This window comes from Ornithorhynchus anatinus, chromosome 17 (genome assembly GCF_004115215.2).
Source record: "Ornithorhynchus anatinus isolate Pmale09 chromosome 17, mOrnAna1.pri.v4, whole genome shotgun sequence".
NCBI lineage: Eukaryota > Metazoa > Chordata > Mammalia > Monotremata > Ornithorhynchidae > Ornithorhynchus > Ornithorhynchus anatinus.
In genome coordinates, this window is record NC_041744.1 from 28,376,241 (window position 1) to 28,401,679 (window position 25,439).

Here is a 25,439-nt window from a genome sequence, read left to right on the forward strand (position 1 = left end):
CACATGCCTGCTGGGTGATCCTGGGAAAGTCACTTAACTTCTCTGGGCCTCAGTTACCTCATCTGTAAAATAGGGATGAGTGTTAGCCCTACAAGGGACCTGATTAAATGATTAACTTGATTAGCCTGTTTAACTTGTGTCTACCACAATGCTTAGAACAGTGCTTGGCACAGAGTAAACCACTTATAAACTACTATTAAAAAAAACAAGTACCAAGGAAATATGCCAAGAACCTCCAACAGGGTTCCAGTCCTCTCTGGACCTAAACAGCCTTGAAAAGGTTTGTTTGCATTCCTTTTTTAAAACCTACACCAAGAATCTCCAACAGGGCTTTACTCTGGCCTTTATGCAGGTTCTATTATCCTTATGGCAGGTTCTCAAACCATCTAACCCATCCCATACTGCTCCCACCACCAAAATACATAATAGGGAATTCTCTTGGAGAACCCTATTGGATCTCTCAGATTCCCTGATTGTTATACCTAAATAGATGGTCATTCTAATTCATGAATCACAGCTCTCCTATGTAGTGTCCAGGTAATATATGAGACATTGAAAGAACTAAGTTACATATCCTACAGTATGGATTTAGAGTCTCCAAACGTCCTTAAAATCCTTTAACAATATAATAAATAATAAAATTACATTTAAACAAGAATAACATTTGATGGAGCATCCAAAATTTAATCTTAACTTAGAACTTTTTTCCACAATTTTATACGTTCTTATCCCTATAATCATCCACATTATCCTATTTCTTGTAATACCCGAATAACAAAGGATTTCTTAAGAATTCTCCAAACATTATCATCAGTAGTAACATGCCTGTGAAGAAGGATTTCCTAAGATTAATGTGTCAGTAATCGGTTCTCTCATGATCTGAAGTATAAATTGATACTGACTATGGGTACCCCACTTTCATGGATCAGTCACTTACATTTTAAAAATATCTGTCCCCATTAGGTGAATGATGGCTGGACCTTTGGATATTTGGATATTTATTTTTATGACATTTTTAAAAATTGATCCCTACTCTTCTAGATTTTATAAGTCCAATAATTTGTATGCATAAGGATCAACTTCATAAATACATAATGGAGCATGTTTTAGTTGTGGAAATACATTAAAGAACAAGCTCAGCTTTTGGAAATTCCAGGTCTTATTTGGAAAAATAAGCACTGTGGCAATTTTGAGACCTATGGTGTCATAAACAGAATAGAAAACAACCATGAGTTTTGTTGCTAAATGTTGTCAGATGCAGCTCATTGGACAAAACAGAAGTCTCACACATAAAAAAGACATACGCACAGTTTAGTTGCTATTTCACTGTCTGCTGGTTCCATGAGAAATAAGTGTCATTCAGAATCCAGCAGAAATCTGCTCTCAAAGCCTACATTATATGGGCAGGGATTATATAGAGGGTGGCACGGTTAAACCAGTTACAGGATAAATGATCCTAAGAGATTGTGTAGGGGTCATATAGTTAATACAAGCGTGTTCTCTCTCAAAAGTAATTGTGATAGTTCACAGGCTACATAACATTCTGCTAGAACAATTCACTGGTTTGGAAAACACTTCCATTGAGTCAACTGAATTTAAAAGGTGGCATTTAAATAGAGGCAAACAACTCAATGTGAAGTTCAGCCAATTGTGGTTAACAGCAAAAATTAGAAAGAAAACTAATAATGTCCACTGGATTTGGATAATATAGGGGTTAAGTTCAAGGACACTTCTCTGACTGACTTCCTCTGGGAAAAACACAAAAGGGATTTTGTACGCTGTGAAATAAAGAGGAATAGAAGACACATGACTGACAGTTGAATGATATAGGAGAAAGAAAAAATTTGAATACCTTTTTTAAAACAAAAATATTAGCAACCACTCATTAGATTTGTGCACCCCCATTCACTCACACCACTGCTGCTTGAAGAATTATTGCTTTAGAACTAAATCGACAATTTTCACTGGAGAGATCGAGAAATTGCAGGAACAATGATTTAGCTTATATTTTGCTTTAAAAGTGATAAACAGTGGGTGAAGATTGTCGGCTTAGCTATACTCTCAGCTAAAACAAGGGATAGATTCAACTTCATCATGAATCTCTAAGTTGATAACAACTGAACCGTTTGAAATGATGTCAGGTAGAAGTAGAAGTCATAGAAGTCAGTCACTTTATTAAGTTGAGTTTAGAGATCATCTTAGAGCATTGCCCAGATCCCACTGCTTAACTTCTCAAAAGCATCTGAATCAAACAAAAACTCCTTACACTCAGTTTTAAGGCTATCAATCAACATACTCCATCATACAGTTGGATAGTTTGATAATTCACCAATATGCAGAAAACACTATAACAGAGTTGGTAGACAAGTGCCCTATAATGGGCTTATAGTCTAGAGGGAGAGACAGGGATGAATATAAATAAAAATAAATTAGGGATATACACATAAGTGCTGTGGGGCCAAGGAAGGGGTGAATAAAGGGAGAAAATCAGGGGAAAAAAGGAAATGAAGACAGTCAGGGAAGGCTTCTTGGAGAAGATGTGCCTTCAATAAGGCTCTGAAGGTGGGGAGGGTAATACTCTGTCGGATATGAGGAGGGATGGCATTTCAGGCCAGAGGTAGGATGTGGACAAGAGTTCAGCAGCAAGAAAAATGAGATCAAGGTACAGAGAGTAAGTGGGCACAAGAGAAGCCAAATGTGCAAGTTGGGCTGTAGTAGGAGAGCAGCAAGGTGAAGTAGGATTGGGCAAAGTGATTGCGTGCTTTAAAGCAGATGGTAAGGAGTTTCTGTTTCATGCAGAGGTGGATGGGCAACCACTGGAGGTTCCTGAGGAGTGGGGAATGCAGACTGAATGCTTTTGCAGAAAATTATCCAGGCAGCAGAGTGAAGTATGGACTGGAGTGGGAAGAGGCAGGAGGCAGGGAGGTCAGTGATCAAGGTGGGATGGGATAAGTCCTTGGATAAACCTGGTAGCAGTTTGGATGGAGAGGAAAGGGCAGATTTGAGCAATGTTGTGAAGGTTGAACAAATGATTTAAAGACAGATCGAATCTTAGGATTGAATGAAAGATGAGGACAGGATAACACCAAGACAAGGGGCTGTCCCAAATGACCTCTCAAGGTCCCTTCCATATCTGTGATTCTATGAAGAACTTATTAGGGAAATTTTATACTATTACCATCTATGCTTAATATTTTGCACATTAGACTACCAATAAGTACTGCTGATTAATTATGGGCAGAGAATGTGTTTACCAAGACTGTGTTGTACTATCCCAAGCGCTTAGTTCAGTTACTGCTCACATAGTAAGCACTTAATAGAATACCTTTCAGTGAGCACTTGACATTGTACCCATTGATCAATTGATACTATTATTAATAATAATGGTATTTGTTAAGTGCTTACTATGCACCAAGCACTGTGATAAGCGCTGGGGGAAATGCAAGGTAAGCAGGTTGTCCCACTTGGGGCTCACAGTAATAATCCCCATTTTAAAGATGAGGTAGCTGAGGCACAGAAAAGTGAAGTGACTTGCCCAAGGTCACAGAGCAAACAAGTGGTGGAGTTGGAATTAGAACCCACGGCCTCTGACTCCCAACCCTGTGCTCTTGCCACTAGGCCATGCTGCTTCTCTATTGTATTGCAGATATTGTATCTGCACCCTTCAAAAATACTTGATACACTCACCATCCTCACAGCACTTATATAACATATCTGTAATTTATTTTCATGTCCACGCCCCCCTCTATCTTCTTGTGGGAAGGGACCGCATCTACTAACTCTATTATACTGTACTCTATCAAGTGCTTTGTACAGTGCTTTGCACACACTAAGCACTCAGATAATGCCATTGCTTGACTGACTGATTCTTCTTCACCCTTCTTTCAAAATGGAAACAAACAGATCAAGAAGATTCCCAAATGAGTCTCTTTCACTTTTGGTCTTCCAGGTTTTGCCAACATCCCTAACACTGCACCCACACTGTAAGTCCATCAGGGATAACTCTGTAACATACTCAATGGCAGAGTTAAATCCATCCCTAAGGCTGGATTTTCAGGATCATAGAAGGCACACCAAATTGCTAATTAAATGTATTGTTTTCCTGTGGAAAAAACAGCTGAATTCCCAGAGAATTTTCAGACTGACTGGATCTTAAAATGTGGGGATGGAAATGATTTTGCAATATTTTATTTCTCAGAAACTAAAAATACCCATTTCTATTCCTGGATCAAAAACTGAGATAAATCATTTGGTATGTAAAGCTTCTTTTAATATCCACTGGAACTCTATTCCAAGTCTCCAAGGAATAGCTAGCAACCCAATGACAACAAACTGAAATAGATGGATACAAAGAGAGCAGAATTTAGGCAACTGGGAGAACTGACAACCAGAAACATTGATTTATATATATAGGATATAGATAGGTAGGATTAATTTAATAATTTACTCTTAGAGATCACAGTTTTGGAGACTAGTGCCCAACCTTATTCCTCCAATCAGTGACTCATATTGGAGGCCAATGTGTGCTGGACATTATTCTTGGCACTTGGGAGAGTACGACAAACTCCTTGTGAGGCAGGCAGTGTGTCTGCCACTTCTGTTATATTGTGTTCTCCCAATCACTGAGTACAGTGCTCTGAACTACAATTCAATCAATTGGTGGTAATTATTGAGGGCTTACTATGCGCAGAGCATTGTACTAAGTAGAATTAGCAGATTCGTTCTCTGTCCAAAATGAGCTTACATTCTGGAGGACAGGTTTAGAGGCTAGAGGATGAGCTTAATGAAAAGTACAAAAACAAGGTACAATGCACAGTCCTCAGAGAACTTCTTTTTCCATTTAACAGCTATCACAATGGTGAAAAAGACTAGTCTTTTGATACTCTTCTTATTATCTGGGCCTTCAGGTGAGACTGAATCTTCTTGGATAGGAAGATAATGTAAATAACAAGGAACATGAGGTGTATCTCTTTAGCATGTTCATTCATTTAAAATGTTTACTAAAAGTCAGTTCTACTTAATTATCACGGCAGTCACACCACAGGCAATAGTGAAATGGGCCCCAGTGATTAATGTAGCACCACTGAGTTTCTAGAAGGTTGTTTTCTTAATTTGGCTGGTTTGGGATTATTTTCCCTGTTGAAAACAGGTGTAAACATCAACACTCGGGATGAAAGAGTGATCTCATGCCGCTTGCTGCTGTCTCCAGTGTTGGAAATCCAGCAGGTAAATACTGGAGACGGAATGGTTCTATTTATTAGGAGAAAAGTCATAGGCAAAAAATATGCATTACTCAAAAGCCTTAGCTGAGAGAATGACAGGAAACCATTTTAATAGTAAAATAATGTCAAAAATCCTGAGCAGTGGGACTGTTATAGCAAACATTTGAAATCAAAGCCCTAGTAAAGTAATTACAGGTAATTTGTGAACTCCATTTCTACAGTTCCTCACTAAGTAAATTATATGCCTAGACACTCAAGGGCAAGCTTTGAATCTAGTGAGTTTTCCCTTTAAAAACTGAGGTCAGTCATATATTTGATTGCTTAGCGAGTGTTTCATTTTGCACATCGTATTTCTTATTTTTGAGCTTCTCGGTAATAAAAAATGATCTCTATTGCTCTTAGTGGTGCAGAGCTACACCCTTTTCCTCCTTTGGAAACCATGTTTGTTGTCTCCTATGTATTTGAATCTATAAACTCTGTGGGTACAAGAATGCGGTTGCTGATCCAAGCTGCAGGGGCTGAGGGTCTAAGCCTTACTAAGTTTTCAGCATAATTAACCAATAGAAACTTTTGGCCGAATGCTATAGTGGAACCCTACGCCCTGCGGTAAGTGCCTAAGCCTGTGACATTAATTCAATGGATAGAGTTAGAAAGGTCAGGTTCAGTATGCATAAAAACAAACAGAAGGGTAGCACTGCTGGGAATCTCAGAAGAATGTTGGATCACAAATAAACTGGGGGGAACAAGGAAGAAAATGAGATTGAAGGCAGAGTTTAGAGTTAGTGGAGCCTCATCTCTCCCTCTTGGCTTTCATCAGTCTGGCTGAAAAAACAGGGGGCTGTTTAACATGCATATTGTCATTTGTTTTAACATTTTTTTCCCTTTAATATGGCGCTTGTGTTTTGTTTTTTTTTCTCCTTGTGTGTACGTATGTGTGCGTGTGTGTGTGTATTGTCTCCCTTTCTGACCCAGCATGTTGTTTTATCCATATCTGGCTTCTAATCCATGAGGCCTTTTAAAATGCTGCAGTAAAGAAATGAATTCTTGTCATTAACTTTCACTCTGTTATCTGGAAAAGCCAGATCATTTATCAAAGAAACCTATTTTGCTCCTTTTATATTTGAACATTCGAAAGAGTGAGATGATGTCAAGAATGACATGGTACAGTACTACACTTAAAATATAATCTGTTCAATCATGTTAATTAAGCAACTTACATAGTCATATTTGTATTTACAATTTGAACCACTATTATGTTTCTCTTTTGTTTGCATGATATGATTTTGTTTTATATTTTGTTTTTTCCACTCACCAGATGTTCCCAACACTTTGCATCCTACCACTACCATCCCCTCCCTTACCACTGCAACAGTCACAACCACTGTAGCCATAACAAGCAGCACAACCACATCTGCAACAACCATCAGCCTAAGAGGTACAGTATGCTTCTTTGTTATAGCCTAAAAAAACATTATAAATAGGAAAATATAACAGTTGTTAAAAGCAGAAAAATTCAATAGAAGAAATGCAAACATTTTTGACTAGAGGGTAATTATATGAAATAATACATCAATCTAATGTTAAACTATGATATAAGAAAAAACTGAACACTGATATCTTTCTCATTTTGGGGAGGAACTTGGAAATGTGCATCAGGTATTCTGGAGGGAATGGAATGAATTGGAGGCATTTGTTTTTATGTAAACATGCCCTCATCCTATTAAACCTGTAATATATTCCTACAGTAGTTTATACTTAGTGTTATGGCTTTGTGTAAATAAAAGTGGATAGCTCTTATTTAGAGTGATTGTTAATAAAAAGATCTTTGAAAGGCAAGATACAAATCTCATTCCCTTGAGTCTGGTCCAGTGACTTGTACCATTCCTAGAACCAAAGATTCTAATTCCAACAGTGTCGACAACGCATTGGCTGGCCCAAGGAATAGAACTGTGTCCTTTTCCCTGGTCAGTCTTTTCACAGAATCTCACTTTATACCTTTAAGTTTAGCAACAGAATGATCAGAATCTAGTTTTTAGTCACAACCCCTTTCCCACATCCAACCTCATCAAAAGAAATGTAGATTAATGCATAAAGAAAAGTTTTTAAATGATGGATTCATCTTGTCACTAAACTCCTGAATCAATAAAAGAATTATACTAGGAGGAAAGGAGGTTGAAGGAGTGTATAGTGTTCTTGGTTAATGGGTGGAGGACAGAGGAGGTTGGGAGTGATCATAGCAGTGATTTGGGCATGATACTAGACAAAAAGATGCGTTGCTTTTTAAATCAAGTGCATATTCTTAAATTATTCTCGTTTAAATCCATCTATCCCTGTCTCATTCAAGATATATACTCTCAAAACACAGCTTCCTCCTAAACCTGTTTCATATAAACAAAGTTATTCCAATCTAGGGTGTTTTGGCAATACATATCGTACAGTAAAATAGAGAAACACAATTCTTAAAAGAGCTGTAGCTGGTTGGTATTGGCCACCTTCTATTATTCTTCCCCCTTAACTCCTCTCTTCTCCCACTTTCTAACTCCCTACAGTAAAGTTGAAAACTTTATGGCAGGTTTTAGAGCATCATCTTTACAAAGGAGGTGGAGTCTAAGGGGCAGGGAAGTAAAACACAGCAACAATGAACCTGTTTGGTGTTTAATGTGCTTATAAATAGCCACAAAATAAAAGAGAATACATATACCGACAGTGTTTTGAAGAGCTGAAAGAACTAAGAAAATGTTCAGGTTAAATTTTTGAAAAGATTATAGGTAAGATGATACTGTTTGCAAGATTGTCACTAGGCATTATTTTAAATCAATATTCCTTAAAGGACAATTTCACATCTTTCCCTTTCAGAAAAAGCCATTGCCCCAAACATAGTTTAATGACTGTCATTTAAAGCTGCTATGAAATTGACCTTGTTGTCACCAGAAAGTAATAAACTGTGCATGGCTTGGGGGATATATTCTTTCAGGTCACTGTGGTAGCATGAGTGCACTAGAGCAGATCATTTATTTAATGGGCCCTATTGGTCTCAAATAGTTATATTTGAGATTTTAGTTTTTTTTGAAAATCTTAAGTATCACATTCTCACCTCAGCATAACAGTTAAAATCTAAGTAGCACTTTGTGAAAATATGTCAGATGCTGCTTATGGTAGAAGGGCCTCAGAAAAAGTCAGAAGTTGCCCTAAACATTTTCATTTATCAATTAAGCAATGTGTGGTCTTAGTCTAACTAGAGAGAGGTAAAATTCAAGTTCAATTCACTAACAAAGCAAGCGGGCTTTAGCCTGAGCATGTGGAAAAGATGGAGACCTACATGACAGAAAGAAGAAAGGAAGGAGGTGAAAGGGAAAGGGACATACACAGATTGTACCTTTTTGGCAACAGACAAAAATAAAAAAGGACTCTTTTCATGAAGAATAAAAGACAATCTTAAGTATTCTGTTTTCATGATGTAGTTACGGAATTCTCCTTCTTAAAAGCAGCACAACGATTGTGTGTGCAGGTTTGCTTATGGTTCTGATCATATACTTCATAAATGAGTTCAAAGTTCAAAGACTACTGACCTTTATTACTAAAATGACCAAGATGACCTTGCTTCCACTTAGAGGTACCCTACAACATAGATGCCTCCTTGTTTTACTGGGGAAAGAAGGTAGCCTAGTGGCCCTCTGAGTGGCTTTTAAAATTATTTTAATGGTCTTTTATAAGTGCTTCTTATGTGCCAGGCACTGTACTAGGCACTGGGGTAGCGATAAATTAACTGGGTTGGACACAGTCCCTGTTGCACATGAGGTTCATAGCCTTAATTCCCATTTTACAGATGAGGAAATAGACACAGAGAAGTTAAGTGACTTTCCAAATGTCACACAGCAGACAAATGGTGGATCTGGGATTAGAACCCAGGTCCTCTGATTCCCAGGCCATTGCTCTTTCCACTAGGCCACAGTGTTTCTCATCTTTAAGCTGCTCCTGCAGTCACATATTGTTGGGGAGCCCTAACTGGGAGTGTGGGGTATCAGTTTTCAACTCTTGCAAAAAATTTGACGAGGAAGCACTCCTCTTCCTTCAACTCCCTCTAGACTATAAACCCAACGTGAGCAGCCAACCTGTCTACCAACTCTATTGTATTGTAGTCTCCCAAACACTTAGCACAGTGCTCTGCACCTAATAAGCACTGAATACATAACATCGATGATGATAATCAAATATAAAACACCAAAATAAGTGGGAGAAGCCAGGCATATCCTCTGCAACACCTAATTGTATCTAGAAGTCCACAGTTGCACATGCCATCAATAAAATCTCACATGGACAGAATGTCCTGGTTCGTGGCACTAGGAAGGTTGTTACTGATAATAACAAATTATCACCACATAAATCCAGGTGCAAATTTGTCACCCAGATCAACTGGCACAAGTATTGGTCACCATCATTTTGTATTTTGAAGTATCCTGACTCCCAGTCTTATGATCATTCCACCAGACCATGCCACCTCCAAAATCTTCTCTTCAGAAAATGAGGGAAGCAGGTGATAGAAAAGGCTGGTGTGGCTATGGAAAAAAAAAACACACCATGGAGAGAGCAGGGCTTGGGAGTCAGAAAAGCCTGGGTTCTAATCCTGATTCTGCCACTTGTCTGTTGTATGACGATTGTGACAGTCACTTCACTTCTCTGTGCGTCAGTTTCCTCATCTGTCCCCAAAGCCTTATTAAAGGCACATCTCTTCCAAGAAGTCTTCCCAGACTAACCCCCACTTTTCCTCATCTCCTACTCCCTTCTGCATCACCCTGACTTGCTAAATTTGCTCTTCCATCTCCCAGCCCCAAAACACTTACAAACATATCTCTAATTTGATTTACTCCTTTGTTCTTTCCCACCTCTCAGCCCCAATGCATTTATGTACACATATCTGTAATTTTATTTACTTGTATTGATGTCTGTCTTCTCCACTCTAGACTGTGAACTCAGTGTGGGCAGGGAATATCAATGTTTTGTTGTGCTGTACTTTCCCAAGCATTTAGTACAGTGCTCTGCACAAAGTGCACAATGAAAACAAGTGAATGAATGAATAAAATGGGGATTAAGACTGTGTGGGACAGGGACTGTGTCCAGTTGATTATCTTTTATCTACCCCAGTGCTTAGAACAGTGCTTGACATACAGTAAGTGCTTAAATACCATTATTATTATCTCCAGCATGAAACCTGGAAAATAAGGCAGAGGCTCGAGAAGCAGAAACTCCCATACTGCTGGCAGCCATTCTGGAAAGAGCACGGGCTTTGGAGTCAGGGCTCATGAGTTCGAATCCCAGCTCTGCCACTTGTCGGCTGTGTGACTGTGGGCAAGTCACTTAACTTCTCTGTGCCTCAGTTCCCTCATCTGTAAAATGGGGATTAAGACTGTGAGCCCCACGTGGGACAACCTGATTCCCCTATGTCTACCCCAGCGCTTAGAACAGTGCTCGGCACATAGTAAGCGCTTAACAAATACCAACATTATTATTTGCCTCTCCTTTACAGGTAATGATACAGAAGTTGATGAGCCTTTTCCAAGACTGTATATTTAGTTTGGGAAAGACAGCCAGAAAGGAATGTTAAAAAAAATTGTTATGCTTCCCAAAAATGGTGTTTTGAGTGTGTGAAACACACACACGAAGAGACAGGACTCTATATTTACATGGACCAATACTTTAGGCAATCAGGAATTTGTGGGGTTTCAAGACTGTTTCTCATCCCCAAAGCTGCTCCCCTAGCCATAGCCAACTCTGCTTCTCCTATGAGCTTTTGCAGCTCAATTGAGGTCATTACTTTCCCTGGGCTAGTAACTAGGTAAAAAACTACCTGTGGCTTGCAATATTTTTCTTCTGCTCTAGTCCCTCACCGAATTGCTTGCTAAAAACAAGACACATTCTAAGGAATAATAACAAGATAAGGCTTCATGGGTCCTGTGATATTAAGAATAAGCTTACTGATGAGTTGATTTTTGAAGAGGTCACTTGTTTCCAACAGCATTGGCATTGTTCTGACTGAAGAAAGACAGGCCGTTACTGCAGATCCCGGAGGTTGGGGGATCCTTCCTTATTGTCCTGGGTAGAAAGGAAATGATAAGGTCATCCTGTCTGAAACGCTACCTACAGACCCCAGAGCCCCAATGAAGCAGAACCTGGAGCTAGGACAGTGTTATGACAAGATAATTTATGGCTTTTTTTCAAAGTGTTCTTAGGTGTGCTCCAAACCAACAGTGCCACTGCCAATTTTTCTGTGCCCCAGCTGCTATTTCAGTTAAGTCAGTCGTATTTATTGAGTGCTTACTGTGTGCAGAGTATTTGCCAAGAGACCTCTGGAATTGGAGGCTGGGTACCACTTATAGTCTCGAACTTTCATACATGAGTTCTGCACCACTGTGTGCATAAGGGATATGTTGGGGAAGCATGACAATTTGATTGTTGGAATTTGGTTCAAATTAAAATTGAGAATTTTTACTGACAAAGGTTTTGCATTACTAGATTTGTAAAATAATATCACCTTTATTGCTCCTTCCTCTGGCTGTACTATCTTTTCATCTTGCCATTGCAAAAGAATAAAAAATTGACTTGAGCATCTGTTTCATTATATGAGGCTAAACTGCCAGAATTACCTATGCAGCATGCTTTTGTTCCCTCTCTCCTTTAAATCAAAAGGTATTTCAACATTTTTTGCACTTTGTTCCTCCTTTTTCTTTCCCACATCATCTTATTAATATGCTTCAATATTTTTTGAGCTACCCACAGAGAAATAGTGCACGAAAGACGAAGAAATGTTAGAATGTAGTGAGAAAAGAGAAGCAAGCACTAAGAAACAATGATGAGTTGGTTTTTTTAGGTATGGTTCCAAGATAACAACAATAAACTCCCTATGCAATGGCTTATAATACATAGGTTGAATACTTTGAAAGCAGTTTCCTATTGCAGCATACTATTTAAGTTGTTTATCAGATTTGATTTGTCTGTTTAGTTACTATAAAGGTTTATGGTTTCACTACTCAGTGATAAAAGACACTTTGCAGACAGGAGATAGAGCTCTAAATATCCTCTAGACCCTAAGCTCATTGAGGTCAGGAATATATCTGCCACCAATTCTGTTGTATTCCCCCAAGCACACAGAAGCTCCCAATAAATACCATGGATGATGATTATAATGCTGATGATAATGGGAATTTTCTTTTGTGGTTACTTTGATTACAGTCCCAGGAATTTTGCCAAATGAGTTATTAACCCTGGACTCTGTCCTAATTCTCTTGCCCCTCTTGGCTGCCTTCCACACTGTGAACCACTCTATTGACCTGGAAACACTTTCTAATCTTGGTCTCCCTGAGGCAGTTCATTTCTAGTTTTCCTTTTATCTATCTGACCACTTCTCAAGCTCTTTCACAGGCACTCATCTGCCTCCCATCAGGAACTGTAGGTGTTTGTTTGTTTTGTGTTTCTATTCTCAATTCACCACTTCTCTCATGGCTTCAAATACCATCTCTGTGCTGATGATGCACAAAACTAACTCAGTAGCCCTGGCCTCTCCTCTCTGAAATCTCACATTTCCTCCTGTCTCCAGGACACCTCTGTGTGGATGTCCAACCACCATCTCAAGGCCAGTATCACATCCAGATATCTTCCTCAGCCACATTATATCTACAAGCATCTCTACTATTCTGGATGCCCAATAGTCCCGGATGGAGAGAGACCCATATGGCCATTTCCACTCTTATTGGGGAGACAGTCCCACTGGTTGGAGGAAACAGTATATTTACAGGTTATGCAATCAAGTCCGTGCCATTAGAAACATGCAGTTATTCTGCTTGAGCTATGGAGTATTTTAGGAAATAAGTTGGATTGATGTGCCCTTTCCCTTGGGCTGATTGTGACCTTTTCTGTCACTAAACAGAGTGTTTACTCTGACTGGCAGAACTTGCATGCTACACAAAATCATAAATATTTACAAATTATCCCCGTTTCCTTTCCTGCAACTGAGAGAATATTTGAGGAAAATCTAGGTTCACCCTTTCCTCATAGTACCAGCTATTATGGAAAGCAAAATACTTAGAGTCTGGACAATTTTCTGGGTGTGCTCATGTGGCATGGACAATTTTCAACATTTTAGGAGTTTCATTTTAACCTTATTTCTTTTGGCTGCGATCAATTTGATACAAAGTCCTCGTTCCATTAGTTTAAAAACCATTTTTTTCTTTCTACCCACCTTTACCTCAGACTAAAAGCAGGCACCAGAAAGAATTAAGCTTTTGCCTTTTCCTTCTTTAACCTTTTAAAACCACAGTGTTCTTAAGTGCTGCATTTTAGATATTTTGAGACCCCAAACTGCCTAAAACAAGCAATGACTATCCCTAGAGCTGTTTTCTATATTGTTACAAAATAAAGTAAATGAAGGGAAGTGGTAAACAATCTTCTTGTTGAAAAGGAGAATTTGAGTAGTTATGAATGAATGAATGAATGAATGAATGGAATGGGACTTAATCCCCATGGCCTGCACAGAGCTCCACTTCATGACTCTATTTACCCTCTTCCCCACCAAACTCCAGCCTTAACAAACTCAGCCTTCAATCTAAATAGATTATCAGGGGATACATTTTACAATGTTGCCAGTTGCAGAGAAATGAAAGATTTGACTTTTATCAAAAATAATAATTGTGGTATTTAGGTGCAAATTTTCCTCATCAGTAGAATTTGTTTTAACTTTTTTTATAGGAATACTATATGCCAGGTTCTATACTATATGCCAGGTTCTATACTATATGCCAGCACTTAATAAGTGCTGGGGTAGATACAAGCTAATCAGGTTGGACACAGTCTGTGTCCCACATGGGGTTTTCGGTATTATACTCCATTTTGCAGATGAGGTAACTGAGTGACTTGCCCAAAGTCACACAGCAGACAAGTGGCGGAGAGAGGATTAGAACCCAGGTCCTTCTATCTCCCAGGTCCATGCTCTGTCCTCTAGGCTCTGCAGAGCACTGGAAGACTGAACAGAGAGTCAGTAGCCACATTCCTTGCCCAGAATAAAGCTTACATACTATTTGATAAGCACTGTACTAATCGCTGATTCAATTCCCATCTCACCTGGGGCTCACAGTCTAAGTGAAAGAAAGAACAGATATTGAATCCTCATTTTACTGATGATGAAACTGAGGCATAGAAAAGTTAAGTGGTTTGCCCCAAATCACAAAGCAGGCACATAGCAGAGCTGGAATTAGAACCCAGATTCTCTGACTCCCAGGCTTTTGGTCTTTGTACTAGGCCAGGCTGCTTCTCCTCTTATCAGTATGTGTCAGAAATCCATGTGGACAGGTTGAGATTTATTAATAATTATTATTATTATAATAAAAATGGCATTTAAGTGCTTACTATGTGTCAAGCACTGTTCTAAGCACTGGGGGTGATATAAACTAATCAGGTTGGACACAGTCTGTGTCCCATATGGGGCTCTCAAACCTAACCCTCATTTTTCAGATGAGGGTACTCTGGCACTGAGAAGCAACGTGACTTGCCCAAAGTCATACAGCCGATAAGTGCTAGAGCTGGGATTAGAACACAGGTCCTTCTGACTCCTAGGCCCATGCTCAGTCCACTAGACCATGCTGGAAACCTCCATCTTAGTTGTGTGCTTTGAGTACTTTGATAAGGTGCAGGCCCTTACCTATCATACTAGTTACGAACAGCTAGTGGGGTAAGAATGACAACAGTTTAGCTTAGTTTAGGGATGTCACTGAGTAGAATAAACCTTTATTCTTTCTGTCCAAGAAGCTCTCAGCCTTCGAGTCACCTTTGACTCCTCTTTGTCTTCACCTCTACACTCATTTCATCTTCTAATCTCTGTTAGTTTTTCTTTTACCATGTTTTATCAATGCACCTCTTCTTCTCCACATTCTGGTTCATACCAGATTCGTATGTACTGTAGGTCGAGTAAGACGACATTGTTCTGGGAATCAGGCCTAGGAAGAACTAGTTTTTAATCTCAGTCAGGAAGACCTGGTTTCTAATCTCAGTTCTGTATGTTGCTAACATGATGAAGATGGCAGACGCACTTCACAGTGTGCTATGTCTGCCTTCTTGCTTTCTGTACATTGTGCTCCAGCCGGAAACACGGACAAGAGTGTGAGTGGTGCTGTGCAAGCAACTAGCACTACAATGAGTTCTGATTCCCAAATTCTCAGACCAATCATGTCAAGAATAAGGCTCATCAGTCATTTCTGGCAGGAAACGCCCATCATCCACTATAATTACTGGATGAAACCATCAACACCTCCTGACTGTATTCCTACATTCTGTCCCCTTATTCCAATCCTCTCTCTCCCCAACTTCAATCTATTCTGCATGCAACCCCTCAGATCATCTTCTTAAAATACAAGTCAGAACACAACCCTCCTCTCCTCAAAATTCTCCAATGATTATCCATTTGTTTAACTCATTAAGTCATCACCAGTGAATTTTACATTTTTTACCTGCTGTCTTTTTTTCTCTCTCTTCTTCTACACTCCAACATATATTTTTCTATGTCCCCAAGCTACCCTTCAAAGTGTTCCTCACTTGCAACTCCCCCCATCTCTTATTGGTTGCTTACTTCTCTCCCTCTACACAAAATTCCCTTCAGTTTCAAATCCTGCAAACCATATATTCATCTTGACTTACAAAAACTGCCTACAAAGGCACCTTATCCAAAAGGCTTTTCCCAATTAATCCTCCCCTGCTTGTGTTAACCCAACAGTTACTTTGGTTCTTGTGTTTATATCTATTTAACTGACTCGTCATTACTATAACTGTTTTCAAATCCCAAAAGGTGTAGTATGCATGCGTGTGTGTGTGTGTGTGTGTTTTCAAATATATTTCTACTGGTGAATTGTAGCTTTATCGACACTGGTTAGGTTGTCAAACTGTCAATATACTGTTTCCTCAAGTCAGTGAAACCACTTCCCTAATAACAGTGGAAGTTGTCATATGGCTGTCCCTCATTACCTAACACTTTTCTTTATCAAGGAAAATTGCCAATCAAATGGCCTCCAATCCAATGTGACTTGTGCAGTGGCCTGAAACTACTTCCAGCTGTATGGTCCACCACCAGCAATGTTTAGAATGAAATCAAGGTACCTGAATTAAAACTTCAAAAGCAATAAACTAATACAGATACAATGTCCTTGAATTTGATATCTGTCTTCAGCTTAAAAATATGAGTCCAGAAATTTTCTTCCAGATGCTAGAAAAATATAATCATTAAGTACAAATAACACACAATTTATGAAATGTAAGTACTAAATTAGATATATTGTGGGATTCATAGTATTTGTGCTCCATATGAAAAACATTACTAAACAAATGGAAAAACGGAGGAGAAATCAATATATAGAAAAGCACTAAAGAAATTTATTGGCATCACCACTAATAAAAAATGTACACATCTCTCTCACCACTGGCCAGTAAATTGAAGTCATGAGCTGTGCTTCTGAAGCTGAAAAGATTGCTAGGTCTGCCCTTGCTTCTCTGACACTTCACTTGAAACATAGTTAATAACTTCCTGGGTAAGCTTGATGAAACACTGAATTGATACTAATTAGACTAACTTTAGGATGGAATGTGTTCCTGAATTCACTAATAACTACAGTATCTGGTAGAACATTAATGTAAGACCACATGCCACAAAGCACAAACTTAGTGAAAAGTTTAAAACAGTACATTAATTTTTGCAAACATAAAGAATTGAATAATACATGTTGAAATTATTGTCCAGTCTTTAAAATGTCTCATGATTCTTGCTCACTCTCCTCCCTGGTGCTCAGTACTTTCCTGCTACTTAAACAAAGTCATTTTATGTGTAATTAAATGTATACTTCACCAGAAAATGTGTATACCATCCACACTGCTGAATGCATTAACCAGGGAATACCTATGCAGAAAAGGATACTGGCTTATAAACAGATGTCGTTATAAAATGGCTAATGAAGCAATAATTAGAACATCAAATAGATTGTCAGAAGAAATGGACTAGTTTAAAGCAGTTGAATACAAGCCTGCTAATGCTGGGGAGCTGTTTGGCCATCACATCTGAAAGATAGAGCTAACAGTATTCAAGGAGAGAGGGGCATTAGAGTTAATCTTAGTGTTAACAGAAGTGAGGATGGAAACTCAAGCAACTTTCCCTGACACCGTTAGGATAAAGGCATATAAACACCCAGGAAATCTAGGATGAAGAGCACAGAATCTTAAATGTCATATATGAACAGGCCAGTTATTTTTCATCTTGGGAGGAAATTTATTAACTTCCCTACTCTATGGAACATAGTATGGAAAACGCTTATTCAATAACACTTGACTCAGTGTTTGGTGAGACGCAGAAAACTGGAGTGGGGAAAAAAGAAATTCAGAAGCAGCACAAAGAAGTACTTTTGACTCAAAGAGAAACAGAATTTTTCAATAGCCTATTGAGCCACGTTTGAAATTGAAAGCTCCGGGATCATTAATGAAGGAGTGAGATACTACTTTGGAAGACAGTGTTAACCAAAATGAGTTAGAATAGGTTGAATGGCCTTTTCCTCTTCTCCGAATTTATGTTCTTTTTCAAAAACTTTGATTACAATTCATCCTGCTGTGATTTTGATAGCATGAATTCAGAAAGAATGAATCAAACCCCTTTCAATCAAGTGTTGGTTTGTTTTTGTTTTTTTTTCTTCCCCAGACTGAATTCTTACACCTATGTGATAGAAAACTACCCGTGGGGGTAGGGAGAAAGAGGGAAGTCACAAAAGTGGAATTCACCATAGTATACAATTTCCCTTTCCAGGCAGCAAATAGAAAGAGACAAACACTTGGACAAGAGAGGTCAGAATGCAAGTAACAATAGGACTGGCTACTTTAGACAGCTGGAGAGACAGAGAACAGGAGCACTTATTTTGTTGAGCCCCTCACTACCATGTGATATTAGGAATCACCCACCATCTCCTTTAAGAGTGGCTTCTTTCTACGGAAGTATTCCAAAACCATTTGTCTAAATGAAGGGTGCAAATGACTAATTTGTAGTGCATTGAAGACAACTGCAGAAATACATGATATGAACACAGTGAAAATTAAGCCATTTCATTATAATATACTGTGTATTGATATGTGAGGAAGAACATTCTTTGGCAAATTGAGAAGCAGCTTGGCCTACTTGATAGAATATGGGCCTGGCATTCAGAAGTACCAAGGTTTTAATCCTGGTCCACTACATGCCTGCTGAGTGACTTTAGGAAATCACTACATTTCTCTGTGCCTCAGTTCCCCATTCTGTAAAATGGTGATGAAGTCTGTGAGCCCAATGTGGGACATGGACTGTATCCTCCAATCTGATTACTTGTATTTACCTCAGGGCTTAGTACAGTGCCTGGCATATAGAAGGCACTTAAACAAGTACCCTACAAAAATATTCAGAAATTAGAATACATTTGATTTTTTTTAAAGAAAGAAATATCCCCTTAGATTCACCTCTTCCTCTTGGCTAGATATTGTTTTACTGTGAGTAGAAAGTAGCTGGCAAAGAAAGAGAATAAAGAAAAAGGAAAAAATATGTGGGCATGTTTTCCTACCTATCTATTCCTCAGCAACTATTACTGCAATAATCAGAGTGGTCTCATGGGGTAACAATCTAGCATGAATAACCAGAAAAGTGACATAAAATACCTTAATTTGACATAATTAACTTCTCATCTAGTGTTGTATCTTTCGTAAAAGGCTCACTCTCATTATGATGAGACAAAGAATTAAGACATGGGCTTGCACCCTTGCCCAAAAGATAGTTGGGGAGTGCTGGCACGAATTTTCATACCCTCTTCTAGTTTTAATATGGATATAGTTAATGTCCAGTGCTGCCAAAAGGATAGTTCCACATGTTAAGTGAGGTTTACTATTTGATTTGTGAAGAATTGCTTTTTGGTAGTATAATATATAGTATTAAATACAGTAATGATTATGATAACTGTGATATTTGTAAACCACTTACTATTCTGCCAAGCACTAAAATAAGCACTGTGGTAGATACAGGATAATCAGGTCGACATAGTCCCTGTCCACCCACATGGGGCTCACAGTCTAAGAGCCAGATTGAACAATTCTATTCTGCATTAGTGGAATTTCCATGGTATAACAAGGTATTTTGAAGCCATATACAACAAAATATACACTGTTGTGTGTTGATGCTTTTTTAAAGTCCTGGAGGAAATTCTGGGATGTTTGTGGTATTAGGGTGAGTGGTTTGGATTGAATCCATTTTCAAAATCTATGTTGGCCAACTATCTCCTTAGCAATACACTTTAATAATGTTTATGACACATTAAGACAGATGCATTGCTCTTTGAAAGTGGAGGCCTCAGTTATCTGGATGAAAATGTCTATTTGACTAGAAAATTCAGTAAGCTGAAGCCTGAGTATGTTTTGTGTGCCTTAAATTATCTTAAATTGATGGATCGATCTTGGCCAAATTACACAAATTAATGTCAAGTAAGAATTTTTTGGAGAGAGAGAAATTTTCCTGCAAATTTCTAAGGGGATGCTACTAGGAATTATAAACTTGAATTAAGTCATTTCAAAGTATATCAATAAAATGATCCTTTAGCTGAATCTTCAAGTCATAACACCATTTGAAGTGATGACTTTTAGTGGCCAGGAACGTATTACCTTCCTTGACCTTGACCAAGTTACTTTACTTCTCAGTGCCTCAATTCTCTCATCCACAGAATGGGGACTCAATACCTGTTCTCCTCTGTACTTAAGACTCTGAGCCCCATGTGGGACCTGATTATCTTCTATCTGCCCCAGTGGTTAATACAGTGTTTGGCACATAGTAAACATAGATACCACAGTTTTTACTACTGTTACCTGCACATCTGAAAACAATTATTCAGAAATATTAGGGGCTCACATACACATGGAACTATTCTGAGACCCTACAGATTAATAAACACATTCTCTACAATGCCTCTGAAGTATTGATTAAATATTTGCATGTTGAAAATTCTTAGCCTATGCATGGCTGATTACATTTTAATCATAGCTATATTATCTCTGATGCGCTGACAAAGATAGGATTGTACCTTGCTTAATAAAATGAACTATGAATTAATTCTTTTCCCATGTCAGTGTTCCCATGTCCATGTCTGCTACTTGTCTGCTGTGTGACTTTGGGTAAGTTACTTAACTTGTTTGTGCCTCAGTTAACTCATTTGTAAAATGGGGATGTTAGACAGTGAGGCCCATTTGGAACATGGACTGTGTCAAACCTGATTATCTTGTATCTACCCAAGCACTTAGTACAGTGCCTGGCACATAGAAAATGCTTAACAAATACAATTTAAAAAAAAAGGTGCTCTGGGGCCAGTCTTGGGACCTGCCAATGGTTGTGCAAGCTGGACCCATGGTGATGGATAGAAAATGGAACCTCCATTTGCTCCCAACTGTCACTTATAGTATTTTCCCACTAGACTGGAAGCTTCTCAAGGACTGGGATCATATCATCTATCTATGACAAGCAGTATGCACTAGTGAAAAGAGCACAGGTCTAGACGTCACAGGACCTGTGTTCTAATCCTGGCCCTGCCAATCACTTGCTTTGTGATCCTGACAAATCACTTAACTTCTCTGTGCCTCAGTTTCCTCAACTGTGGGTTCAATATTTGTTCCTCCTACTTAGACTGTGAGCCTCATGTGGGACAGAGACCTGATTAACTTGTATCTATACCAGTGCTTAGAATAGGGCTTGACACATACTAATCAATCAGATACAGTCATCATGATAAATGGTATTTAGTGAGCACAATGTGCAGAGCACTGTACTAAGAACTTGGAAAAGTACAATAGAATAGACTTTTTAAACTTATTTTTAAATGACATTTAAAAATTTGAATCAAGCACTGCTTTAAGCTCTGGAGTAGATTCACGTTTATTAGGTTGCACACAGTTGTTAGATATGATCCCAGCCCATAAGGAGCTTACAGTCATCTATTTATTCGTTTGCTCCCAAGTAACTACCAAAGTGCTCTGTACATAGTAGGTGCTCAAGAAATACTAATGATGGTATGGAGATGGTGACAGTGATGTCCTTAATTCTACTGGCCCATTTTGGTATTTGTGGTGGCCATGAGATGGTGGTATTAGAAGAGAGTATCTTTCTCCCCCTCTCTCCTTGTTTTTCTTTGCACCCCCCACCCACTACTTCTCCCATTTTCCCAGATCTTTCCTCCTTTCCTGTTTGCTCCTCTCTCTGTCTCTACCCCCCTGTCTTTCTCTCCCCCACCCTCAAACCCTTTCACATTAAGGACCTGCTGCCTTTAGGTCCAGCTCTACCTCAAGTGACTAGAATCCAGGTTACAGTAGGCCACCCATTGTTTGAACTTTTAAATTAAAGTTTTAACGCTTACCTCCCTGCATTGCACAATGTAGAGAAATCTTAAGGTGAATGATGGGCAAGCAGCTAGTATGAACTACAGGTTTTAAAGACTACTGCATACTTTTTAAAAACACCAACTGCTAAGTCTTGGAACGCTATTGTAGAACCCCAATATTTCATTTAAGGGAGATTTTATACTAAATTGTAGGGTTTATCAAGAGTGGTAAAGGCTGTAATGGATGCAATGTATTTGCAATGTATTGCAAATGGATTTGCAATTTAATAAAAGGCAGATAGTGAGAGTGAATACTACAAACCAAGGGACCATAGAAAGGGCACATAAAGGAACTTCAGGGTAAATAGTAATTCACGAACAATGAATCTAAAAAATCATTTTGGTGATTATATGATGTCATTTCAGCCACGAGATAAATCTTGGTTTAATTTTGTAAATCACTTCTTGACAATGAGGGTTCCTGTAATATCAAGGGACTATGAATATGGGAGTGATTTTCCATCTCAGAAAAAATATATTCAAACCTCTGATATTCATTCATTCATTCATTCAATAGTATTTATTGAGCGCTTACTATGTGCAGAGCACTGTACTAAGCGCTTGGGATGAACAAGTCGGCAACAGAGACAGTCCCTGCCGTTTGATGGGCTTACAGTCTAATCGGGGGAGATGGACAGACAAGAACAGTGGCAATAAATAGAGTCAAGGGGAAGAACATCTCGTAAAAACAATGGCAACTAAATAGAATCAAGGCGATATACAATTCATTAACAAAATAAATAGGGTAATGGAAATATATACAGTTGAGCGGACGAGTACAGTGCTGTGGCGATGGGAAGGGAGAGGTGGAGGAGCAGAGGGAAAAGGGGAAAAAGAGGGTTTAGCTGCAGAGAGGTAAAGGGGGGGGGTATGGCAGAGGGAGTAGAGGGAGAAGAGGAGCTATGGTAGATTGAATGCTGAAATCAAGTAAAGGAAAACAGAATTTCATCATTGTTTAGTTGATCTTGTAGAGAGTGGAGATTACTCAATGTTTTTCTAAAATCAAGATATATCAGGAGTAGTTCTTTAACATATTTTTAAACCAGGTGTGATTTTTCTATTTAGAAAACAATATGACTTTTGTGAATACGTTGGTATTTATATACAGATGCACATGTATATACATATGTACATATATGTATGCATTTTATATACAAATGTATATATACATTTATATACAAGTGTATATAAATAAGAGACTATATATGCATATAGATATTTTATATAGATTTCTAAAGATATCGCTCTCTTTTCTCTCTCTCTATATACACACATAAATATTCCCCACTTCTAAACTGTGAGCCTGGTGTGGGCGGGGATTGTCTCTATTGCTGAATTGTACTTTCCAAGTGCTTATTATAGTGCCCTGCACACAGTAAGTGCTCAACCAATACGATGGAATGAATGAATGAATATAAGTTGTTCTTTAGGCTTAACATCTCAAATTCATTTCACTTTCTCCCAAGACCTGTTTTCCATTCACTTCTTCTGTTCACTCCTTTTTGTTTGCTTGTCTGTAGGTTCCATATTTTCAGGCTTCAGGAATGTTAACCAGTGGCCTACTCTGTGACTTGAGGCAAGAGCCACAGAAGCAGGCAAGCAGGGAAGGATAGACTAGACAACTGAGTTTGCCCATCCTTTGCCTCTGCCCCTAGCCCAGTTCCTTGCTCTGAGTTGAAGGGGATTTGGACTTCTGTGTAGAAACTTCAGAAATTATTAGCTTTCTGGTGGCAGCCTTTCACACTTCAGCCTAGAGAAAAGAGCTGGTTTGGAGGAGAGGCAGCCTTACCTTTTTTTTCCTTACTGTTGCCGCAGCAAAGGAGAGAACAAGTAGAGTGATGAAGTCTGCAGTAGCTACCATGGTAATTGCCAACTAGTCACTATGATAAAGTACAATATTGACCTGAGAGTCAGAGGCCCCACATAGATAACACAGAAGGGAGAGGGAAACAGGGAATTGAGAGCTTAATTGGGGAAGGCTTCTTGGAGGAGATGTGACTTCACATTGCTGTCTGGATTGCTTTTCCACAAAAACATTCAGGCCATGTTTCCCCACTCAAGAATCTCAAGTCGTTCATTCATTCAGTCATATTTATTTAGCTCTTTCAATGTGAAGAGCACTGTACTAAGTGCTTGGTTGTCCATCTACCTCCACATTAAACAGAAATTACTTACCATTGGCTTTAAAGCACTCAATCATCTTGCTCCCTTCTACCTCACCACGTTAGTCTCCTACTACAACCCAGCCTGCGCATTTCACTCCTCTAATGCCAACCTACTCAATGTATCTAGATCTCATCTATCTCATTGTCAACCTCTTGACCACATCCTGCCTCTGTCCTGGAATGCCCACCCTCTTCGAGTCTGACAATTAGTCTCCTCGCCTTCAGAGCTTATTGAAAGCTCATCTCCTCCAAGGGCCCTTCCCTAAGGTCCCCTTTTCTCCCACTCCCTTCTGCATGGCCCTGACTTGCTGTCTTTGTTCATCCCTCCTCCCAGCCCCAAAGCACTTATGTACATATCTGTAATTTATTTATATTAATGTCTATCTCCCCCCTTCTAGACTGGAAACTCCTTGTGTTTGTGAATTGTTATATTGTACTCTCCCAAGCACTTAATACAATGCTCTGTACACAGTAAGTGTTCAATAAATGCGGTTGAGGGGGCAAGCTGATTGAGTGCTTTAAAGCCAATGGTAAGGAGTTTGATGCAGAGGTGGATAATAATGTTGGTATTTGTTACTTATTTGTTACTATGTGCAGAGCACTGTTCTAAGCACTGGGGTAGATGCAGGGTATTCAGGTTGTCCCACGTGAGGCTCACAGAATTCCCATTTTACAGATGAGGGAACTGAGGCCCAGAGAAGAGAAGTGACTTGCCTCACAGTCACACAGCTGACAAGTGGCAGAGCCGGGATTCGAACTCATGACCTCTGATTCCCAAGCCCGGGCTCTTTCCACTGAACCACGCTGCTTCTCTGGTGTATGGGCAACCCCCGAAGCTTCTTGAGGAGTGAGGAGAGAGAGATCTAACTTTTTTAGAAAAATGATCCATGCAGCAGAGTGAAGTTTTTTTTCCTCAATTTGTTTTTATTATTATTTTACTTTAGGTGATTTATTATCAAGCCCAACTAGTTCCAAAGGACAATTTGAATGTCTTATATTGTACTTCCCCAAGTGCTTAGTACAGGGCTCTGCACACAGTAAAAGCTCAATAAATACAATTGATTGATTTTCAAAATAGAATAGAACAGAGCTTAATTTACATACCTAATCAAAACTATGGGCCAGTCAAGTTGAATGTATTTTTACTTTTTTGTGTGGTCCATTCCTTGGAGTCCCAAGTCCAGGACCAGCTTGTTTCATGTTCTTATTTTGTCATATCTTCATTTACGTATGTAGCAACACTTGGATTTTTTTGATTACATTTTTTCACACTTCCATCCTTTGGAACAAGGAGGATTACTGCAGAGCTTATGCCAATTTGATTGGCCTTTCCTCATGGCATTATTCATGGTAAGAGGGAATGATGGAATTAATTTTGAGATTTATGGTCATGTTTTACAATTCTAAGACACTTATGATGGATTTCTTCCATCAAGTAATACTCTTCAAGCTACAGGACCTAATCCATATAACTTGAAGGCATTACACCAATACTGATTTTTAAGGAAAATGATACTATTATTTTGTAATGCTTTTGAATTTAAAATCAGATAAACATTTTCTGAGAATAATTTGGGTAGAGGTTTGTGTATACATGG

General features: G+C 38.8%; 1 protein-coding gene across 5 annotated transcripts in view; it reads left to right on the forward strand.

The window, feature by feature from the left end:
- The window catches only part of CADM2 (cell adhesion molecule 2), a 779,394-nt gene that overhangs the window by 710,968 nt on the left and 42,987 nt on the right, over positions 1-25,439 (forward strand). For 3 of the 5 annotated variants that reach the window (XM_029082116.2, XM_029082118.2, XM_029082117.2), the window contains one exon: positions 6,538-6,657. The exons of the other annotated variants lie outside the window; for them this stretch is intronic. In XM_029082116.2, the coding sequence (XP_028937949.1) occupies positions 6,538-6,657 (120 nt within the window). The remainder of the gene's footprint in view (positions 1-6,537; positions 6,658-25,439) is intronic. 5 annotated transcript variants of the gene reach the window in all.